This window comes from Watersipora subatra, chromosome 1, assembly GCF_963576615.1.
Source record: "Watersipora subatra chromosome 1, tzWatSuba1.1, whole genome shotgun sequence".
Classification (NCBI taxonomy): Eukaryota; Metazoa; Bryozoa; class Gymnolaemata; order Cheilostomatida; family Watersiporidae; genus Watersipora; species Watersipora subatra.
In genome coordinates, this window is record NC_088708.1 from 51310340 (window position 1) to 51332600 (window position 22261).

Here is a 22261-nt window from a genome sequence, read left to right on the forward strand (position 1 = left end):
GAGCAATCGGAAAGGAAACGATCATGAGCCATTATATAACCAAAGCTTGGTGTGTAGGAAATTCTGTAAGATGTGATGTAGGATGTGTGATGTAGGATTGTGTGATGTTGCACAAAATCAAAATAGGACTCATACCTATCTTGTGCACAATCATCTTCACCAGTATCCTTATTCCAAAGAAGACCGTGAGCTCTGGGAGAGTCAAGTTTTGGAATGATTTAGCTACATAATTATTAGTCTTTGGTACTCTGACAGCTGCAGCTTGTCGTTTAGTCATAATTACGACTAGGTTTCACAACTCCTCAGTCTAAACAAGTTCAAAGCGATTCAAAAGTGTGACATCACCAATAAGGTTAGTGAGAAGGGCTCAAGTTCCTTATGCCAGGGTTTCATTGGGATTAAAGGCTAACTGTTGAACGATAGCAGGATCTACATTCCATCCAAGAATATCTCCACTGGATGCCGGTTGATAGCCCCGGGCTCCTGCCTTGACCGCCCTTATGCCTGTCTACAGGACCTAATTCTGTATCACCTCCAGCCAGATTATTCCTGCCTCAAACTGATTTTTTAATGTTTTAGGTATTGCAAGAGCGGCACTCTCACTATCAGAGCTACGATGATCATTGGCACTAGTATAACTTCCAGGCTCATCATAAATATCACTTCCAAGTGAAATGGAAATGTTTTGGACACACCCCCATGCAATGCTTCTACCAGGAAACTTGTGTGTGCTTGAGTTTAATCAATTAACTCATTTTTTAGTGTTTAACTTGTGAGCCTCCACAAGAATTTTAACCTACAGTCTACACATGTACAATAAATGCAGGCTTTTACACAGCCAGTGATCTTTGTAAAAAACAGGACAAAACAGTGTAAACTATTTAGCCAATTCGTTACTACCAATGTAAAAGAGTTAGTTTAACTCACTTAGCTACTTGCTGAAACGTTTCACTGATGATTGCAAGAACTTTATCTACATCCTCTGCAGCTACACCTTCAAGACCAACAGAGAAAGCCGTGTCCCTAGTGCTTCTCTCCATACTACAACAAGAACTTCTCTACAACTACCTTTCTAATGACTATACTGACATCAGCAACTAGTAAGCTTAGGTAACCACTTGAATTGTTTACTTTAAAACCATAGATACATCTAATATGGTCATTGAAATCATAGTTAATATTTAGAAACAACACATTAAAAATACTATTGCAAACTTAACAGATTTAGTTACATTTACGGATTCACGACATCTCTAGAAAGAATGTGAGATGTTCAACAGTATGTTACATAATGACATAGTAATTGAGTGTAAATAAAATAACAGCTTAAGACATTTTAATATCTAAAGCCGCTTTTAAATATCATCTTTTTAGTGACTGTTATTGGGTCAGTGGGTGATGTATTATAACAGAGAAATTTATACTCTAGTAATACATGCAACATATGTACGTATGTGTAAACACTAGTATGCCTGAAACTAATCTGGGTCAGACAAAAAACTAGTTAACCTAAGGTGATGCATGCTTATTTTATAAATGACAATTTGTTAGGAATTGAATAAGAATCTATTTTTGACCTATTGAGTCGCGTTAACCAGGACTGGTGTGATATACATCGGTAAAGGAAATAAAAATAGCGATAAGTGTGAATGAAATAACAATCGAGATGAGATGCTAATAATCCTTTGGTTAGCTTGAGCGGTACAAAATATTCAAGGTTATAATATTTTTATATTTTAACTTCTGTTAGAGTGGAACCTACCATTACATAAAACCTTGCAGAATCATTAAGAACTTTATCAGTTTTCCAAATATAACCCTCACCATCTGCCTATTGTACTGCGATATGTTGAACAAATAATTATGTATAACTCACATAAAAGTATATTCTTCACCAATAGAAATATAAGCATATACATATCCCATACAATGACCTCACACAAGAGTGTAGCTAGATATCCACTTAATCAACATGCAGGAGTGTAGCTAGATGTCCACTTATTCAACATCATATAGGAGTGTAGCTAGATGTCCACTTATTCAACATCATATAGGAGTGTAGCTAGATGTCCACTTATCAAACATACAGAAGTGTAGCTAGATATCCACTTAACAAACATACAGGAGTGTAGCTGGATATCCACTTATCAAACATACAGGAGTGTAGCTAGATATCCACTTAGTCAATATCATATAGGAGTGTAGCTAGATATCCACTTATCAAACATACAGGAGTGTAGCTAGATATCCACTTAGTCAATATCATATAGGAGTGTAGCTAAATATCCACTTATGCAACATACAGGAGTGTAGCTAAATATCCACTTATTCAACATGCAGGAGTGTATCTAGATGTCCAATTATCAAACATCCAGGAGTGTAGTTAGATATCACCAACTTACCCACATACAGGAGCGTAGTCAGAGCCGAGGTTACTCTCAATGAGTGACTGATAGAAGGGAGAATTTTCGCCAGATACCAGAAGGTTACTGATAAGGCTCATCACATTCGTCTCATACGTGTCACTCACGCTACAACATTGTGGAACACATTCTATACTCAATGGCACCTGAGGTCCCATCACAGCTAAAAGCTCATACCTTTCAGCCTTAAATGGTGTACAGCATCATGATCAGAAGCTAGTCTGCTTGTGACAGCTTCAAATCTGTCACAGGCAGAGCTTATACCCCAGACTACAAACACTCAACCTTTACCTCACATCAGCATCAACCAGGGATGAACCACAAGGATCAAGTTGTTCACTTATGACTCACTAATTCAAAAAACAAAAAATAAACAAAGAAATCCTGATCGAGAGCAGACATAATACATAAAGTTCTGTTAAATTCTAGTTTGGTTCGATTATGTACCAACACAGGCTAGCTGAGACCAAGTAAACCATCTAGATCATAATGAACAAACTAACATGTCATAAATATCTGCTAAATTTCTTCTGCACTAATACAACAAATCTATAATCACCGCCATTTGTATTTTTGTTGCTTATGTATTTAATGTATATATTTATATAGCAGCCAAAAGATTTTATTACCCGTCTATAGGCTTATCACAAACTTAACGAATTGCTGGTATACAAGCTTGTCTGTTAGAAAGCCTTTTGTTGTAAAGAGTTGCAAATACAGTGAAACACGGATAACTTGCCCTCGGATAGCTCGAACACATGGTTAACTCGAACGGATTTGTTTGGTCCGTTCCCACGCAATGATAAATTGCTTTAGATAACTCGACCTTAACTTCGTTAACTCAAACATTTTTTTGCCCAATGGCTACCAAGACGGTTGTTATCGCTTTAGAATATCATTTTATTTCAAGCCATAGAGATAAACATCAACTTTTAGTAGTTCTTAGGCGTCATTATCACCACTATCGGCAAAATGTTTTCGTTAACGACTTTTCTAAAGGTTTGCAAAAATCAAATTTTACCTAACATCCACTTGGGGATAGCCTTCCGAAAGCAAGGAGAAGCGAGGTAACCTTCAGATAAACTTGAAGAAAAATTGGCAAAATTGGTTTTTGTTAAAACGCTCAGAAGAAAAATAAGTCTTTTTTTTCTTAGCCTTTCAACCGCGATCAAGTTTAACCTATTTTAATCTGAAAACGTCCTAGCAGTCACATCACCTAAAACAAACAAACAAATCTCAAGTAATAGGAAAATATTTATACTTTCTGATAAAAATTGTTGAAACATTACATGAGAGGCCCCTTAACTTGCAACGAGCAATCAATGCTTTTGATTTATATATAGTTTGTATATGTACTGATAAATACAAGCACTTGTAACAGTGTTCTCATAACTTGAACGCTCTGATAACTCGAACACTTTCTCTCGGTCCCGTGAAGATCGAGTTAGCCGAGTTTCACTGTATATGAAAAGGAATTTTCTATCATTAGACCAAACATCATAAAAATTAAAATTGTCTCCCCTTTCATCAGTAATTTTAGGAAAGAGAAAACATAGATTTGTATGACAAAGTCTGTGTTTATCACTGGTTGCCGGATGTGAATGCATGTATGCTAGTCCATATAATACAGTGATTATTTGGTGAATAATTCCCTAAACACCGTTTCCCATAATGCCACATTTCTGTCCTGTAACATTTTACATGAGCAAGCCTTACTCTGTAAGCAGATATGATGTAGCAACTGTTGTCTGCTTCTCAGGATTTGGCAGCATATCATTGTGACGGCAAGTTATCTCCACCTTTCTCTGCAATAAACATATTGTAAGCAGATTATGCAGCTCAAAGGCGAATACCTCGACCATAAGACTGTTGGGTAAGAATAGTATGCATTTGTTACTTTGCATGCCAGAAAAAAATTGAATGCATAACATCGACCACAACTAATCATAGCATTCATTCTACAGGCACGATCTATGCATGGTTGCTTGCATGAATCTCATGTGTTTCACAAAACATAGTAGAGTAAGCTGACTTATTGCGATACAGATCGTTTCTTTTTATTACTTATTTGCCAATCAAAGAAAACAAGGCTTTGTCAAGGTAAATGCATATGCAATAGTCAAGCTTGAAAACTAGTTGTTTGAATGCTATGGACAACGACCAACACTATTGACTTTCACTATCTGAGTGTCCGAGCTCTTGGCATAGCTATTATATTACTATCAGCCTCCAGATAAACCTAGCAGGAGAAGACAACCCTGACTCTATACCGACACTTACGGGTTTTGTCCAGCGTGTGTGTGGTGGAACAGCGGTGTCAGCGGCTAGTGTCTCAAACCGACTTAACACGGTCTCCTCTATAAACTGGAGATGCTCCTCAAGGGGTTGATCTCCATAGGTTAAAAACCTGACAAGAGTGTAGGTATGTGAACAATAAAGTGAACCTTCAACTATCTAGATATTCTAGCTATAAAGATATACAAGAGGGAGAGATGCCAGCTATATGATCAGCCGAGTTTACAGAAGAATAGTGTACTGGCTGATAAAGACCGGTTCACACTATATCGCCATATGACGATGTTTTCCTTTCAGCGTCGATTATGTGAACGTAAAGCGATGGCATCGACAATGCAACATGGATACATCGTAAAAGTTTGCAGCTGTCAAACTTTCCCAATATTTTGCCGAACATCGACGACTGCCTTTTAATGCGAATCATTTCGGCGATGGTAATCCGCGGTCACGGATTACGTGATTTATTTATTTTCGTGTATGATAGTTGCTGCGAGACTGGTATTTGATTCAAGCACGCGAAAACTGAGAGGTTTCTTCGCGAAAATTTAAAAAGAAAAATGATACCACTACGTCACAGAGTACTTGCTGATGCAAGCGCATATGGGTTTGTAATAGTGTGAACATTGTTATCGACAAAAACCACCGAAGTATTGTGGCATCAACGCCGAGATATGGTGATATAGTGTGAACCAGTCCCTAGATATCCAGAGCAGCGTTTTTATCCCATCCGCTTCACTATTCAATTACAACTGACTAACTTGTGAGCAAACAGCGGGCCAGTCTCTCGACCATCATGTTTAACATAAGCAATGATTTTGGTAATGACTGAAGACTCTAGTTATAGAATGTTGAATTACTCAGATGTATTAACAAATAATAAATCATATAATAATGAACCCATAATAATGAATACTCATCGAACCCTCAAAAATTTCAATTGTCCGAACATGTACTATACTTGCTACTCGAACAAATGTATGGAATAACTTTGTACAAAGCTCCTATCTAAGAATAAAGTTTTCAAGGCCTGGTTCAGTTCATTGTCGTATATACAGTGTATGGCATGCAAGGTGCTGTGCCTTGCTGTGAAAGCTTATGCAGGTGTGCAATTGATGAGAAGAAAATCGAAATCAAAGAATGATGCAACTAAATTCGGCGTGCACTCCCCAAGCGCATTGTCCTGCACAGTCGTTGGCTACGCTAAGATTGATGTAAATCAAGTGAGCAGCATAATTTCTGACTCAATATGTATCTCGCCAGTAGAAAATAAACGCAAATTGTGTAGCTCTCAATTGAGCCAGTGACGACATTTCTTTCTATAACTGGGTGATAGTGGATTGCACGCAGGATAGCTTGCATAGCAGGAGCAGCACTTCGCGCGCCATGCATACGACATTGATTTGAACCAGGCCTAACTCTGCTCCAATCAGAAGTCAAACACTGGTTGACAGCCAACTTTTCACTTGCAGTGGGCCATGGAGACAGTGTCAACAATTCATGGCATTAGTAAGCCAAAAAGAATGTGCCTCATGAGAAAGAGAGTACAAACAGGTGTAAAACAAATGTATTAATAATTTAATATATCAGTAGATTACCTGGAGTTACTAGGATGATAGTGAGAAGCATGAAACCGTTTAAGAGCTTCCCATGACAGGTCTGGAATGGCCTGGGGAAGCCCTCCGCTACATACCCCATATGTGTGGTCTGGCAGCAGATGGTTCTGTACTGCCTCTTGAAATATTGAGTGTTGTGATGACTAGAAGAAAAGATTAATGTGGTTTAGCAATATCAGGCCTTAATAGACATAAAATAGAAGAGACTTGACAATTTAAGAGCTCGGGCTGTTACAAACATGATGGAAGGTCATTGCTTGTCTCTAGAAGAGTATGCTATCATAAATTCTCCTACGCTACGCTAGCAACTGTGAACTCAATGGTTTTATCTCAAAGGTCTATGCCTTAGTAGAGGATAGAAAGGTAATAAGCTATCAACCATACGTGAAATGAATTTTCTACAATATTACAACCTTTGTGAAATAGCATTAGAGTCAAAACATGGTTTAATGAAGGATTAGCATGAATAATGTAAAAATTGGTGTGGCTGAGACTGAAAAATTGTTTTTACTAAAATAACAATATCCAAGAAATATTTTTAATGCGGTGATGTACAACTCATATGCTTAGAGTGCCAGATTTCAGCTGTTCCGGTGAGCCACCATAAGTAATCGCCTGAGCGCATAGTGAAATGAATATTTATAATTTATTCTAAAGTTAACTTTATTGAAAAGTTGAATGTTGCTAGTACAGTATTGATGAGTGATCTTGTAAAATTTTGCAGCTGAAAAAGAAAACTCAAACGCAAAAACATTCAACATGAAATTTAATTCTTTCCTTATTAAAAATGTCATCTCTCTACTTCAACCATACTGGACTTGACAGCAAGCCGCAAGACACGAGGAGCATAAAACCTGAAGACATGAGTAGGAATTTAGCTTCAGTACTTACAAAGACACCTTTCATTTCATTAAACACGACTCCCTTATAGATGATGGGAGAACTCTGGTCTGTATTGTCCTCATGTTCCAGTCTCCAACCCTCTTGCCTATGCACATACAACCATATTACAAGGAAGACTAAACAGGGATTATTAATTTGTTAAGAACATTTTAAAACAAGAAATGAACAATTTTAAGCCTTTGAACCCTGACAGCCGTGTGAGCTGTCAGGGATTCAAGCATTGTGTGAGGTGTGTCAGAAATCCTAACAGCCGGAATACCGGTATCCGCATGGCTCTATTTACACATGCTGTTTCTCAGCAACAGCGTAAACCAATAAAATTAAATCTAGCACAGGGCGTTAGACCAGTAATTTTACTTCCATTTTAACCATTTTTATTTGCTTCCTTCGTCACAATGAGAATTTTACTAAGACGATATAACGAAAAAAATTGATACGATTCATTTGTTGGCATGTTATGGATGATTGTGATGCAGACGTAGAGTTATATGATAATAATCATAATTTGAGTCAAAAAATGATAATGAACATGTGCACAATGGATATGATGCTGTTGTAAGGATTTTTAGAAGTTTTTGCACAAAAATTGCATGAATTATTATGGTTTTAGTTGGAAGAACAGTGGAAAACGTTCTTTTTCTCTATTTTGTGACATTTTCAGTGTGTTGCTGCATTTTTTTAAGTTTTTTTTTCCAAATATGATTGAATTATGAGCATATTTTAATCCATTTTATAAAAGCTTCAAAACTTGCCAATGTTAGACAAGTTTCCCAGGGATACTGACAAACATTGGCAAGGACGGCCAGGGTTCAAAGGGTTCAAAGGTTGAGGAACAGCATGATGAATGTGGAGGAATAATTGAACACCTTCAGTTATTATTTGGAAGACTTCACAATTGCCAGAAGTAAGTTGTAAGGAGGTTTAAGTTACAAATCCTTAACTTATCACTAGACTTGTCTCCTTAAAGGTTAACTTGCAACAAAATTCACATTACAGTTATTTGGTATCAAAAGATTCACCATGTTTTACTCTGCTGTGTTGTGGGTGCAAAATATAAGGAAATGTGATTACAAGCTCTTAAAAGCTCAAAAACGAACAGTTAATCGCAGCCACACGAGACCGCCGTAGTTTGGATTCTCTTTCTAAAACGGCTCAAATGGGACGTAGTTGTGAGAGATGGTTTCTGTTTACACTTTCATGCAACCTTATTCATCAAAATATTTTCACAAATATACTTCATGCATTCAATAAAACCATGTCTATTGTTCTTACACGTCTGTTTTATCGTCATTGTAATGCTGTCACTTTTAGCAGTGATATCTTATAACTTACCGTAAAAATTCAATTAATCTTTTAGCCTTAGCTTGAAGGAGTACATATCATTGTCTGATAATCATGACGAGCCTGTTGGTCACTTGTGATAATCAAAAAGTGCTGCAGAAATTATTTGCGAAGTATTGGGTCACATGATCAGATTACGACTTGCAAATTAGACCAAACCGAAACAAAACTGTAAAATAGCGAGCATCTATATTTGATACGGGGTTTTCGGTAAAGCCCGAAGTGTTTGTCATAAACTAGTGCTACGATAAGTTTTATATTGAGCTTTTTATTGGCCTTTCAATTCACGTGAGAACCTTACGTGACAAGACAATAACCATATTTCATGACTACGTCATCGAAGTAAAGAGATTCCAATCTACCGCGGCTTTTCGTTTTTGAGCTTTCAAGAGCTTGTAATCACATTTCCACATATTTGGCACGTACAACACAGCAGAGTAAGACATGGTGAATCTATTGATACCAAATAGTTGTAATGTGAATTTTGTTGCAAGTCAACCTTTAAGCATTGCTATACCAAAGGTTAAAAAGTGAAAACACAAGTAGCTATAACTGTGATACGCTGGCTATATAAACATATGGGTCATGATCTCAGAAAGTGGGGTTAAGTTGGAAATTATCAAAATTTAGTAGCTCAGCTTAACAAAGGAAAACCTACACAATTCCCTGAAGAAAAAATATTGTTTCAACGTTGATTAGAACTGATTTTATAGTTAAAAGTCTACATATACCTTTTTACAACAGTTGAAACGCGAATCCTAGAAAATCGCCCTCAAAGTTTCGAGTCACGTAGCTAGTTGTTTACAGTTAGAATCACCATAGCAACCACTACTAAATTTAGCCGTAATTACACAAATACATAGATTCTAGGACAGAATTTTATGCTGAATCTGAATATCTAAATTAGAAAGTTGTAAATATTTAATGTCTATATAGATAATATTAACTACAAGTTAATAACCAAATTTTGTTGATTGCAAAAAATTTGATTTGTTATTGCACAAGAATATGGTAACACGGAACATAAAAATGTTTTTCACCTTATAGGCAATACAATAAAATTTAATTTTAAATCCCAATAGCTCAATTAAAATCTTTTCATTAGTAATGATTCATATTAGTAATAATCTATAAAGAGTCCAAATTCAAGGGCGGAATATGTGGCTGATTTTGGCTACTTCACTGTTAATATTTCTTCCGTTGTTTACATGGACACTCGTCCATACTAGATGCACCTGAAGTGTTGGAGAAAGTTTTTGGCAGTTTCACCGGAGGGCAAACTAAGTCTCGGCAATGCTCCTTACAAAATTCTCTTATATTGTTGTACAGGTAATGCTGTCAATCAATTGACAATCCAAGTGGCATCAGCTGGTCAAGCATGGAGTTATCGATTGGTTTTATAATGAAGGGTTGAGTAGCACCGAGGGTTGAATTGCTGAATTGTCTAATTGTTACATTTTCTGGTGATTTACTATCAAATACAAACTGATGTGCTGTTTTGATTCCTGGAATTTTTCTGTAGTAAGTTTGCAGGTATGAGCTCCAATCGTACGTAGGCACAAGAATTTTTCCATCTTGTGAGCCAACAAGGACTGCAGATGGAAAGATGTTGAAGATCCACCATAAAACATGATAAAATGACAAAAGAGCATTTTAGAGATGGCTTATAGATGTTTTTGAAATTGAAGTGACTTTTGTTGAAACAGAGTTGAATGACATAATTTTACTGACTGAAGAAAATAAAATATAGGAGAAACTTTAAAAAAATGTTTATTGGCCAGCTAATGACCCCATCTTGTAGATTCAAGAGCTGTTCAGAGGGGAGTAATATAAAGATTGTCAGAGATTTAGCTTATAGTCAGAAATGAAATTATCAGCTAAAGATGTTGCATTTCTTCAAATCATCAAACTTTTATTGATACTCTCTCTATTAGCTACAATCAGACTTACTATACAGAAAAGCTGCAAATCACAACATAACTTTTATATTTCACAAATACTCTAAAACAATGTGAGTTTTATTTCCTTACGTGGACAATTATTTTAAAATAAAGTTTGGCTTTTTGTGATTTAATGCAGCCATAGAATTGTAGATCATCATTTTTTTCTAGCATATTGAACTGTTTATGCTGAGAAAAATCTTTCCATCTGCAGTGACTGATTTCACTGACTCAAATTGAAGTATACACTTGGAGCCTTCTGGACCCATTTTACAGGAACATTTACAAAAAAGGGAGTGGTTAGGAAGGTCGAAATTTTCATTACCAGCGTGAAGTTCACTTTCGTGAAGGAAATTTCCTAACGCAGTCTGAACTCTAACGGCTTCTTGCTCTTCTAACCGTGCAATTACCTCTTCATAATTATCTTCAGCATCGATTGAACATAGAACATCATCCACATCAAAACCTTCCTCTTCATCAGATGATCTGTATCAGTTACATTGCCAAAGTATTCTTGGAAGGTAGCATTTATTTCTTTATTATCAATCGTATCAATGAAAAAAAAAACGCTCGTTCAACTTATGCGACGCCATGTTTTATTATTTCCGGTTTGCATAGCAACGGCTTCGCGAGGCAAATTTAGGCTGTTCTAAGCTTCTATTCGTTAAACAGAGTTCAGATTTTGAAAGAGCATCCTTGATTGGCCTAAATATATGTAATTTTCAAAACACAACAAATGCATGTGGGATTGAGTTTACTAGCTTGCTGTCGTTATTACGCAAATTCAATACGTGCGACTTGACCCCACTTACCGAGATCGCGACCCATATATGACCCCTATATATGACCCATATATGATACACCCAAAATCAAACATCTTGAGGAACGATGTTCAAGCATTGGCAACTTGGAATTGTATTTTTGTCATGTAACCATGAGGAATCTGATTAAAACAAGGACATACCTGAAGTCTTCCTCCCGCAACAGAGGATAAAAAGCAGCATCCAAGTAGACTGACAACAGATTTTTAAAGTCCTTGCTATTTTGGGAGGAAAAGGGATACATTGTCCAATCACTGGCTGTAAATAGATCAAGTCTTAAAAGCATAATTAATCAACATTTGTGCAAAAGAGCTCATGCTAGTTGGATGCATTAAACACCACACCAGATTATGAACTGAAACTTGTCTATAAATCTTACCAACTGAAGAATGGTAGTTACTGTGAAGGCTTGCATTGACACCTACTGCTCAGTTGTGAAAACATGCATTGAGCCGTACTCAAACACTGATGTTACCATATGATGATAAGACCAGCAATATATCTGATTCAAGTTCACTTAAAAAATCTAATTGAACCTCTAATTGAACGCCACCTCAATTTTACCGCCACTTTGACAATATTTGATCTTTACGAATCCATAATAGCAAATGATCAGTAGAAAAGTGTTCAAAAATTGTATTAATAATTAATCGTTCACATCAATAACAATTAATTCTCTCACTGTTCAACTGAGCAAAGATTAAACCACGCTGAGCCGTTTGGTTAAGGTAAAATAAGAAGTAGTTTCAGTTTTATTTGTATAACTATTATTATGCTATTCTACATGAACTTCGCGAAAAGCTGACAAACTTGAATAACGCTACAAATGTTTCATTTTTAACCATAAGAAGACAACTCCAAACCGACTGCAATGACGCATAAGCGGTCAAGTGATTTGTTTCAGTTATGCTACTAACTATACCTAACCAACTTACAGCATAAAATGGATTATATTAGCTTGATTAACAACCCACCTGTAAGAGCATTCATAAATGTGGATAAGGATCGATTGAGCATTTTAAAAAAGGGATCTCGAACAGGAAACTTGGCAGAGCCGCAGAGAGCGAGATGCTCGAGAATGTGAGGCACCCCTGTGTCATCCATCGGTGTTGTCCTGAACGCTACCCTAAAACAACATCAGCTTAACGATCAAAACCAGTCACAAAATCAAACCCAGGCAATTAATAATTTCTAAAACTGTCATATTTATGTAGAATATGTAATCGATAGTCGTACAAGCAGCAACAAAAGGTTAAGGGTCATAAAGATCTACAACTATAAATAAGATGCAAATCTTCCAGCAAGAGTTTTGTGTTACATTAACTAGTACACTGGCAGCCCCGGTGCCATGAGAGACCATCATGTGTAATCATTTGGCGCAAAATTATATCAACATGCTGTTAGGAGGCTAAATGGCGCATTGGTTAGATAGAGCATCGGTTAACAAAGCTGTATATCCCAGTTCAATTCCCCTGTGAAGCATTTTTCCTATCGCTTTAAGCGTAGCTTCAGACAGACACGGCTTTTATTATAGCAAAGATTATATCCTTCCTATAGCATTTCCCAAATAGTAATACACTAAGCTATAAAAATATAACTCTAAATTAAATTGTCAGACAATAAAGCTAAATTAGTGACAAAGATTTGATCTCGTCTCAAAAATTCTCTACTCATCATCAAATAAAGAGATGAGTATTGTATGATATCTTCGCAAAAAGTATTCACGTTTTTCATAAGAGTGTGTTGGCTCTACTTATTCAAGCAATCTTATGTGCAACTGACATCAAAGAAGGTCACCCTTTCCTTGTTCTATTACAAAAGAATTTGAGCTTAAGCAAATTTAATAGCCATCACATTGAAGCAGAGCATAACTAGTATATAAACTTTGACCAGATTTGGCTCATGTACATTCAAAATAGATCTCTATTTGACCTTTATTCACTACTGAAATACATGGCATGCTTATATTCAACAACAATATTCATGGGTGTTCAGTAGGGATGGCATTTGTTGTTTGAAAAACGATAATATCGAATTATCAATGAGCAAACAGAGTTCACCGATAGTTATGACGTGGCAGCTGATAAAATTATCGTATTATCTAGCTTGAAAAGATCGAGGATTGTGGGAAGGGATAGGAAAAGGTGTTCGAGTTATCACAGCGTTCAAGTTTTCAGAGCACTGTCACAAGTCAATGTATTTATTAGTAGATAAATGTACATATACAAACTATATATAAATCAAACGCATAGATGGCTTGTTGCAAATTAAAAGGCTTCTAGTGTAAAGTTTAAAAAAAATTCATCAGAAAGTATAGAGACTTTTCTATCACTTGAGATTGGTTTGTTGTTTTAGGTGATGTGATTTCCAGGACGTTTTCAGATTAAATATGGCAAAAACTTGATCGTTGTTGAAACGCTCAGAAGAAAAGCCATTTTTTTCTTTTGAGCGTTTTAACTATGATCAAGTTTGTCGATTTTTCTTTGAAGGTTGAATTGCAACAAAACTCACATTACAGTTATTTGGTATCAAAAGATTCACCATGTCTTACTCTGATGTGTTGTAGGTGCAAAATATGTGAAAATGTGATTACATACAAGCTCTTAAAAGCTCAAAAACGAAAAGCCGCGGTAGATTGGAATTAGTTTATTTCTCTGACGTAGTCATTACATTTGGTTGTTGTTTTGCCACGTGATGTTCTTATGTGAATTGAAAGGCCAATAAAAAGCTCAATATAAAACTTCTCGAAGAACTAGTTTATGACAAACACTTCGGGTTTTATCGAAGACCTCGTATCAAATATAGATGTTCGCTACTTAACAGTTTTGTTTCGGCTTTGTCTAATCGTCTGGTCGTAATCTAATCATGTGACCCAATACTTTGTGAGTAATTTCTGCAGCATTTTTCGATTATCACATGTGACCAACAGGCTCGTCATGTTTATCAGACAATGATATGTACTCCTTCGAGCTAAGGTTAAAATATTAAACAAATTTTCACGGTAGGTTATAAGATATCAGTGCTGAAAATGAGAGCATTACAATGACGATAAAATAGACACGTAAGAACAATAGACATGGTTTTATTGAATGCGTGAAGTACATTTGTGAAAATATTTCGACAAATGAGGTTGCATGAAAGTGTAAACAGAAGCCATCTTGTACAACTACGTCCCATTTGAGTCGTTTTGGAAAGAGATTCTAATCTACGGCAGTTTCGTGATGGCGGCGATTAATTGTTCGCTTTTTAGCTTTTAAGAGCTTGTAATCACATTTCCACATATTTTGCACCTACAACACAGCAGAGTAAGACATGTTGAAACTTTTGATACCAAATAACTGTAATGTGAATTTTGTTGCAAGTCAACCAACAGACCAACGTCAACGGACAGTCAACGGACCAAACAAATCCGTTTGAGTTAACCATGTGTTCGAGCTATCCGAAGGCAAGTTATCCAAGTTTGACTATATCTGCAAAACTATCGGGTTATATTATTTTTTATTATTCGATAACGATATATTAGTTTCGGATGTTTCGATAGGCAAAAAATAGGCAACATATTCATATCGAGAAGACAACCATCGAGTATCGCAGTCGACTATCGAGCGATCGTGCAACCCCAGTGTTTAGTTAACGAATGGGCAACTATAAAGAAAAATGGGAAAAGAGACCTCCAACTTCTGCACAATCTCAATATTTGCAACTATACACTGCAGCTATGTAATGTAGAAGCATTATTATGACAATCGGTTTATATATTACTGTACTCACCCAAATGCATTGTTTTTGTCATTCCTTGCTATGTGGAGATGTTTGGCCTGAGTGCCTTTGTGTGTCAGCAACACGGACACCAAGTTGAGCTCAGCGACAGGTACTACCTGACAGTGAAAGGAGCATACAGGTTGACTTTTATTGTATTAAAAACTTTCAAATTGTTGTACTCATGATGCATGGCTGATACATACTATTATAGTATGAGTATGTATGAGCCATGCATTACCAAATACACACATACCAAATTACAGGAACCAGCAGTTTTAATTGGAAGATGTATATGTTAATCTTAGTAACTATACATAATTACTAAGATTAACATAATATTTTGTTTATGTCTTAGTAACTATACATAATTACTAAGATTAACATAATATTTTGTTACTAATTTTAATATGTACATTTTAATATGTACATTACTTATAAAAAAATTTGATGATTTTTACCAGAAGATGTTGGCCTTATATAATTACAATAGGTTTCTATACCCCCTATACGACATTTTCGCTATATGATGCCAACCTTGGAATGGTTGTATTTTTTAGTGAAAATCGATGTAGAACTCTACACATAAAAACACCATAATCATCCCCTAATAACATCAGTTTTTCTATATTTTATGACATTCAAAATAAGAGTATTACTGATACCTAAATACTCTTGTTTTTAAAAAGGATGTAAGTTTCTATAAAATTTATTACTTTGCTAGGTTAATTATTGATATTATTGGCAAGAATAACATTTGAACATGACAGTTAAAAATAATATAAGAGAAAATAAAAAACAAAGCATAAAATGGTATCTAACTATTTCCATAATCATTTTGAGCAGATAATTTTGGTAAAGTGAATAAGCACCAACTTAATTCACCAATAGCAATACACCGCTGGTATAATCCACCAATAGTAGCGCATTGTTGGTGAAAAACGGAGCAGTTCTTCAACGAGTAAAAGCATACCTTACGCAATTATTAATATATATAAACAAGATTAAAACCACAAATAATACATAAATAATAGAGACAAAACATGTCAGCATTGCAATTTAGAGAATAGTAACTATGACACAGCTGATCAGGGCCAACTTGCATATCAATAACTAATACAGGATGATAAACTAGAAAGAGTTCAGCTGATTCATCAGTACATATAAGCACATATGACCATCAAGGCAGTACTCACACAAATATCACTCCTACTCCACTGTCACTTTTAAATGCTTAGAGCCTACTCACTATAAATTAACCGCATTGCGTGTAGACAAAATTTTAAATAACAAGTGTATGAGAGTTTTGTTTTCATAACACATCATATTTAAAATTTCCATTTCTGAAAACAACATCCACAAGAAGTAAAGTTTAGATCAACTCAGACTTGCCACATTGTAGTGTCTTGTAAAGCAGATATGATGTCAATAGTTTTACCTAAGGGAGCAGGTTTACCTGCTGAGCACACACCATGAGAAGGTCTCTGGTGGTCTGAAGCAAGCTTACAGCCTATTAAACTATTGTCTACCTTGTCAATGTGGTAATGTCCAATAGTGCTGCCAGGTTCCAGATATTTGTACTTGTCTAACACTGAATCCGCTGTTGCTGAATATCTATAAGGAAGAAACAGTTTCACTTTGAGCAGACCAAATAAGAGTAGCTCGCATGGAAAAATCTTCATGGCTCCAGTGAAGTGGATACATTTGTATTGATGAGATTAGACCATTTACGATGAGATAGAGAAATGGAAGTTTCAATTTCACGGTGATGCGAAGTAAACTGCTTCATTTTGTAAAACAATATTAGAAGTATAGTTCAACCTCAGTTTTGGAACGTCTCAGATCTTGCAAACAGAAAATTTTAGATTTTTTTTGTTTCAGATGTCAAACAAAAAGTTGCAACTCGAATAATCCTAGCTGAAGAACAAAGCCGACAAAACTGCTCTCAACTGATACACTGTCTCATTATCTTCAGTCGTAAATCATTGGCTCGCCTTTAACATGTCATGTTCTGATGAGGTTTTAAACACACAATCTTTATAGAATAAAACACACGAGCTATTTTACACTTTTTATTTTACACGAAGGTCTGAGGAAACTAGGATAGAGTTGCTACAGATACAGCAATACATTATCCAGCTATTTCTATATGTGACAAACTCGGAGCAGTTTACATATTACCAGCCCTCTTAATACACAGATTGTGGGTTGAAATCAAGTGACAAATTATATAAAAGTCATTTTTCAGTCTTGTAACACATTAAAATAATTTACTTTACCTGAAATGGGACAAATCTTTTTGGAATTTGAAGGAATCACTATTCTAATTCCTTTCTGGAATTGCGATCAAAAACCCATGTTCAACTGTTTACAGATTAATATATGTTAGAAGTAGAACGTTAAGAGTGAATTACCTTCTGTTACAAGGCTGAATGACCGAACGTAGTCTCTGTATAAGAGAGCGGTTCCTCCAACTGGACTGTGGAGAGCGGACTAAGGCAGACATGATAGCTAAAATAGACGCAATATCTTCAATATCGCAATGTCTTCTAACATAAAATGCTTAAACTGACTCTGAATAAAATAAAGTGTAATTGGAGTTTAGACTGCCAGACATAATAGAAAATTCTCAGCCTATGGTACCACACATTAATCCTATAAAAGATCCAGTCAGCAGATAACGGTCGAGTTTTGAAATTTGTAGTTTAGGCTTTGAACTAGTTTGATATACATGTAGATATTTATTATTTACCAGGTCTTTTGGGTGGATCGCTAAAATTGTACAATTGTTACATAATCTTGCGGCATGAGAGATCTTATCGTAAAAATTGAGTCTTTCCATGCTGTTATGATGTTCATCATTTAGTAGCTAATTTTAAATTTCTTGCAAAACTCAATCTTCTCAATATTTTAAACTCTTGACGCAGGCTCATGAGCGAGGTTGTAGATTCTTCATCAGTTGTATATTCGCTGCAAAATTATAGCTATCTATGATTGAAAACTCCTATAAATACTCTGATTTCACATTATAGTGAAGGAAGACTGGTTTGCTAAACAAAAAGTAACAAAACAGCAAATAGAGGACTCCTCTGCTTGGATGCTAATCGGATAAATCTATTCTTTACTTTTAAACAGATGAAGCACTTTTTACATCGATAGCAATCATAAGCTTAGCATCACTTAAAGTTCTTTAGACTAGGAATGGTAGCAATAAGCATGATGTTGCAACTCTGTCCTCAAGGACTTTACTAAGGACCAACAGCATTAAAGATGTGACATCAAAATTTAAGAAACTGCTAAAATAGTAACTTAAATATTTAGATTTAAGTTCAAACTAAATTCAAACTCGTCTTCCTTGATTTGCTTTACATGTGATAGTAGATACAAATGCTGCTGACAATAAATTTGTACTAATGACAAAATTCACTTAACGTGTGTAAGAACAAATTGGACAGAAGCCATACGAGAAAAATATAAATTTTTCATATCGGCTGTTAATGGAATTATTGCAATTGGCTAGAATCCTTCAACTATGAGCACCGAACATTCAATTTAATATACCAAAACATCTACACTTAAATCAGTAATACAATTCACCTTCTTGACTAATATTAGATTATCTTAAATGTTTTAAACACATTAGATATAAAAATCACACTACTATTCATGTGTTTATAGCTGGCCTGGCTAATAAGAGGATTCATAGCATTAATGGTAAACAATAAAATATGGTAAAAAATATAATATTATGTATCATATTCTTTAGTAATAGAGACCAATAATGCTAAGTCATTAATTCAGAGCGCATGACCAGTAGGGCTTGCACAAAACTGTGAATACAGCTTTGGTTTGTTAGCTTATACCACTTAGTCTGCTAAAACTGCAGATTTCTAATAGCTGGTGTCAATCCCAAAACCAAATGCGTGGCTGCAGATAAAAGTATTGCATTATTCTAATGTTTATTGCAGATGTACATTACGACTTGTCATAAGTACCCTGCCATTTATCAATAAGAAAAACCTGTGCAAGACCTTAAAGGTAGACTTGCAACAAAATTCACATTACAGAGCTTATACCACTTAGTCTGCTAAAACTGCAGATTTCTAATAGCTGGTGTCAATCCCAAAACCAAATGCGTGGCTGCAGATAAAAGTATTGCATTATTCTAATGTTTATTGCAGATGTACATTACGACTTGTCATAAGTACCCTGCCATTTATCAGTAAGAAAAACCTGTGCAAGACCTTAAAGGTAGACTTGCAACAAAATTCACATTACAGTTATTTGATATCAAAAGATTCACCATGTCTTACTCTGTTGCGTTGTAGGTGCCAAATATGTGGGAATGTGAATACAAGCTCTTAAAAGCTAAAAAACGAACATATTTCCACAAAGCCTGAAAGAGACACGATGATCAATTTTCTCAGTTCAACAATTCTTGTGCGTAAAACGGTAATATTTTTCCTGTAAAAACCAGAAGCAAAGTTGGAGTTGCAATTCCTTTAAACAGAAGGTCAGACAACTTCGCTTAACTTACTAACAAAATCCACTCAATTACGAAGATAGCATTGTTCGGGCTTTTTTGTCAAATTAGTTTGAACAAGGTTTTGAACAGGTCTGTTAAAGATTAAAGTGAAAACAAAGACAGAAACTGATAAGTGATAAACAAAACTTTAGTGATAAAAAGTTGCAATTCAATAAAATACTTAAAGATTGACTTGCAACAAAATTCACATTACAGTTATTTGGTATCAAAAAAATCACCATGTCTTACTCTGTTGTGTTGTAGGTGCCAAATATGTGGAAACGTGATTACAACCTCCTAAAAGCTCAAAAAAGAACGGTTAATCGCCGCCATCACAAAACCGCCGTAGATTAAAATCTCTTTCCGAAACGGCTCAAATGTGACATAGTTGTACAGGATGGCTTTTGTTTACACTTTCACGCAACCTTATTCGTCAAAATATTTTCACAAATATACTTCACACATTCAATGAAACCATGTCTATTGTTCTTACGCGTCTATTTTATCGTCATTGTAATGCTCTCACTTTTAGCACTGATATCTACATACCGTAAAAATTTGTTTAATTTTCTAACCTTAGCTCGAAGGAATACATATCATTGTCTGACAATCATGACGAGCCTGTTGGTCCCCTGCGATAATCGAAAATCGCTGCAGAAATTATTTGCGAAGTATTGGGGCACACGATCTGATTACGACTAGACGATTAGACCAAGTCGAAACAAAATGGTAAAGTAGCGAGCATCTATATTTGATACGGGTCTTCGGTAAAACCCGAAGTGTTTGTCATAAACTAGTGCTATGAGAAGTTTTATATTGAGCTTTTTATTGGCCTTTCAATTCACGTGAGAACATCACATGACAAATCAATAACCAAATGTAATGACAACGTCAGAGAAATAAACTGATTCCAATCTACGGCGGCTTGTCGTCTTTGAGCTTTTAAGAGCTTGTAATCACATTTCCACATTTTTGCACATACAACACAGCAGAGTAAGACATGGTGAATCTTTTGATACCAAATAACTGTAATGTGAATTTTGTTGCAAGTCAACCTTTAAAAATGCATACTAAAACTTAGCTTTAAGTGTGTGTTTAGTAAGCTAAACTTATTAAAGGTGAATTCAAAGTTTACGTTTTATACAAGTTTACGTCTTTTTTGAAGACAAGAACTCCCTACAGTATGACTGCACATAGTACATTATAATGTTTCATTTATTGCAGATCATAATCGCTAAATAGAATAAAGTTATTGTAGGTAACTATAGTTACTAAGGTTAACATACTATTTTGTTACTAATTTTTAGTATGTACAGCACTTTTTTCATCATTTGATGCCAACTTTGGAACAGATCAAAACCGTAGTCTGAAGGTGCACTGTACATACATTTACTACTGCTCTGTATGTGTTATACATACAATACAACTATTGTCTAATGCCTAGTAAGCAGTATTTGGGCAGTGGGGGTATTGCCTACTGCACAGTTTGCGATTTTGGAAGCAGTGGGTGTGTGGATAGTGTGCATTTCACAATGCAAGACAGAGTAGGGCCTTTTCATTACACTGTAAATATATGTAGAGTACATTTTCGTTAAAACTCATTACAGAACTGGTATCAATTTACTAGGTTGCAACCGCAATACAATTGCAAGATGTGAATGTTGATGTGGATGCTGCTCAAACTTGAGTATGAGTGAGCAAACAAATTGATCACAGTTAGCATGTTGTATACGGTTGAAATAAAAACCTATTATGGTTTTAATACATAATGCTAATGTAAATGCAATACAGAGACCCAATTTCATTAATCGTAATTGTGATAATACCTGACACGTTATTCTAAAATGATATGGGAGCCCAAGTTCAAAAGCTTGCTGAACATAGCATTTGGCAATTCTGTAAAATGCAGTACAGATGTTTGGAAAACCAGCAGTGCCAGCTGATCAACAGTATCAACTTCATACATGCGCAGTTGCAGTTCAAATGCAGTTTCAAGAGCACATTCACAATTTGCATGAATTGCTGGGTTTTAGGTAAACCGTCATAGAAGTAAATACGCAATAGCTCGCAGTGGGTACTTGGCAGTAGCAGCAAATGTCTACTGCATATTAGAAAGCTGTAATGCACTGCAAAACTACAACCTACTGCACTGCGAAGTCGCACTGCAGTTTTAATGCATCACAACTGTGTAAGCAAGACATGTAATTTGTCAAATAAAATCTTTGCAGAATGTTGAGCGGGTTTTTGGTAACATCCTCTTCAATCACTTCTTCATGACAGATGATGCTAGCAACTTCGTTATCTTTTTTTAGAAAAACATTTCCTAAACAAAAAACTACAAGATGCTTTCACATATGCTTGCTTTCTCTAAACCAACCTCACTGAAATTTTGCAAATAGCCCAAAGCCTGAGACATAGCCAATAGGAACTTTTTTTTAGCTGTGTAGCCCATCACTACATACCATATGTATCACCACACTAGAGATATTTTATATGTATTACAACAACTGTCTTGTGCTAAAAATAAGCCTCTATGATTACCTATGTTTACTCAACATTTAAAATGAAACAGCGAACGCTGAAACAGCATTCTTTTCATACTATTTTGCAATAGCACACTGCTTACTTAATCCCTGTAAAA

General features: G+C 35.5%; 2 protein-coding genes across 2 annotated transcripts in view; one reads left to right on the forward strand and one right to left on the reverse strand.

The window, feature by feature from the left end:
* Positions 1-17601, reverse strand: part of LOC137392967 (presequence protease, mitochondrial-like) — a 45305-nt gene extending 27704 nt beyond the window's left edge. Inside the window, exons 1-11 of the mRNA XM_068079345.1 lie at positions 17510-17601; positions 16625-16709; positions 15108-15214; positions 12311-12462; positions 11480-11594; positions 7223-7319; positions 6314-6474; positions 4704-4830; positions 4140-4228; positions 2403-2531; positions 928-1041 (exon numbers count right to left, since the gene is read on the reverse strand). Coding sequence (XP_067935446.1) covers positions 928-1041; positions 2403-2531; positions 4140-4228; positions 4704-4830; positions 6314-6474; positions 7223-7319; positions 11480-11594; positions 12311-12462; positions 15108-15214; positions 16625-16709; positions 17510-17601 — 1268 coding nt within the window. The remainder of the gene's footprint in view (positions 1-927; positions 1042-2402; positions 2532-4139; positions 4229-4703; positions 4831-6313; positions 6475-7222; positions 7320-11479; positions 11595-12310; positions 12463-15107; positions 15215-16624; positions 16710-17509) is intronic.
* LOC137410522 (lanosterol synthase-like) overlaps positions 1-22261 on the forward strand; it is a 294280-nt gene that overhangs the window by 127992 nt on the left and 144027 nt on the right. The window lies entirely within an intron of this gene.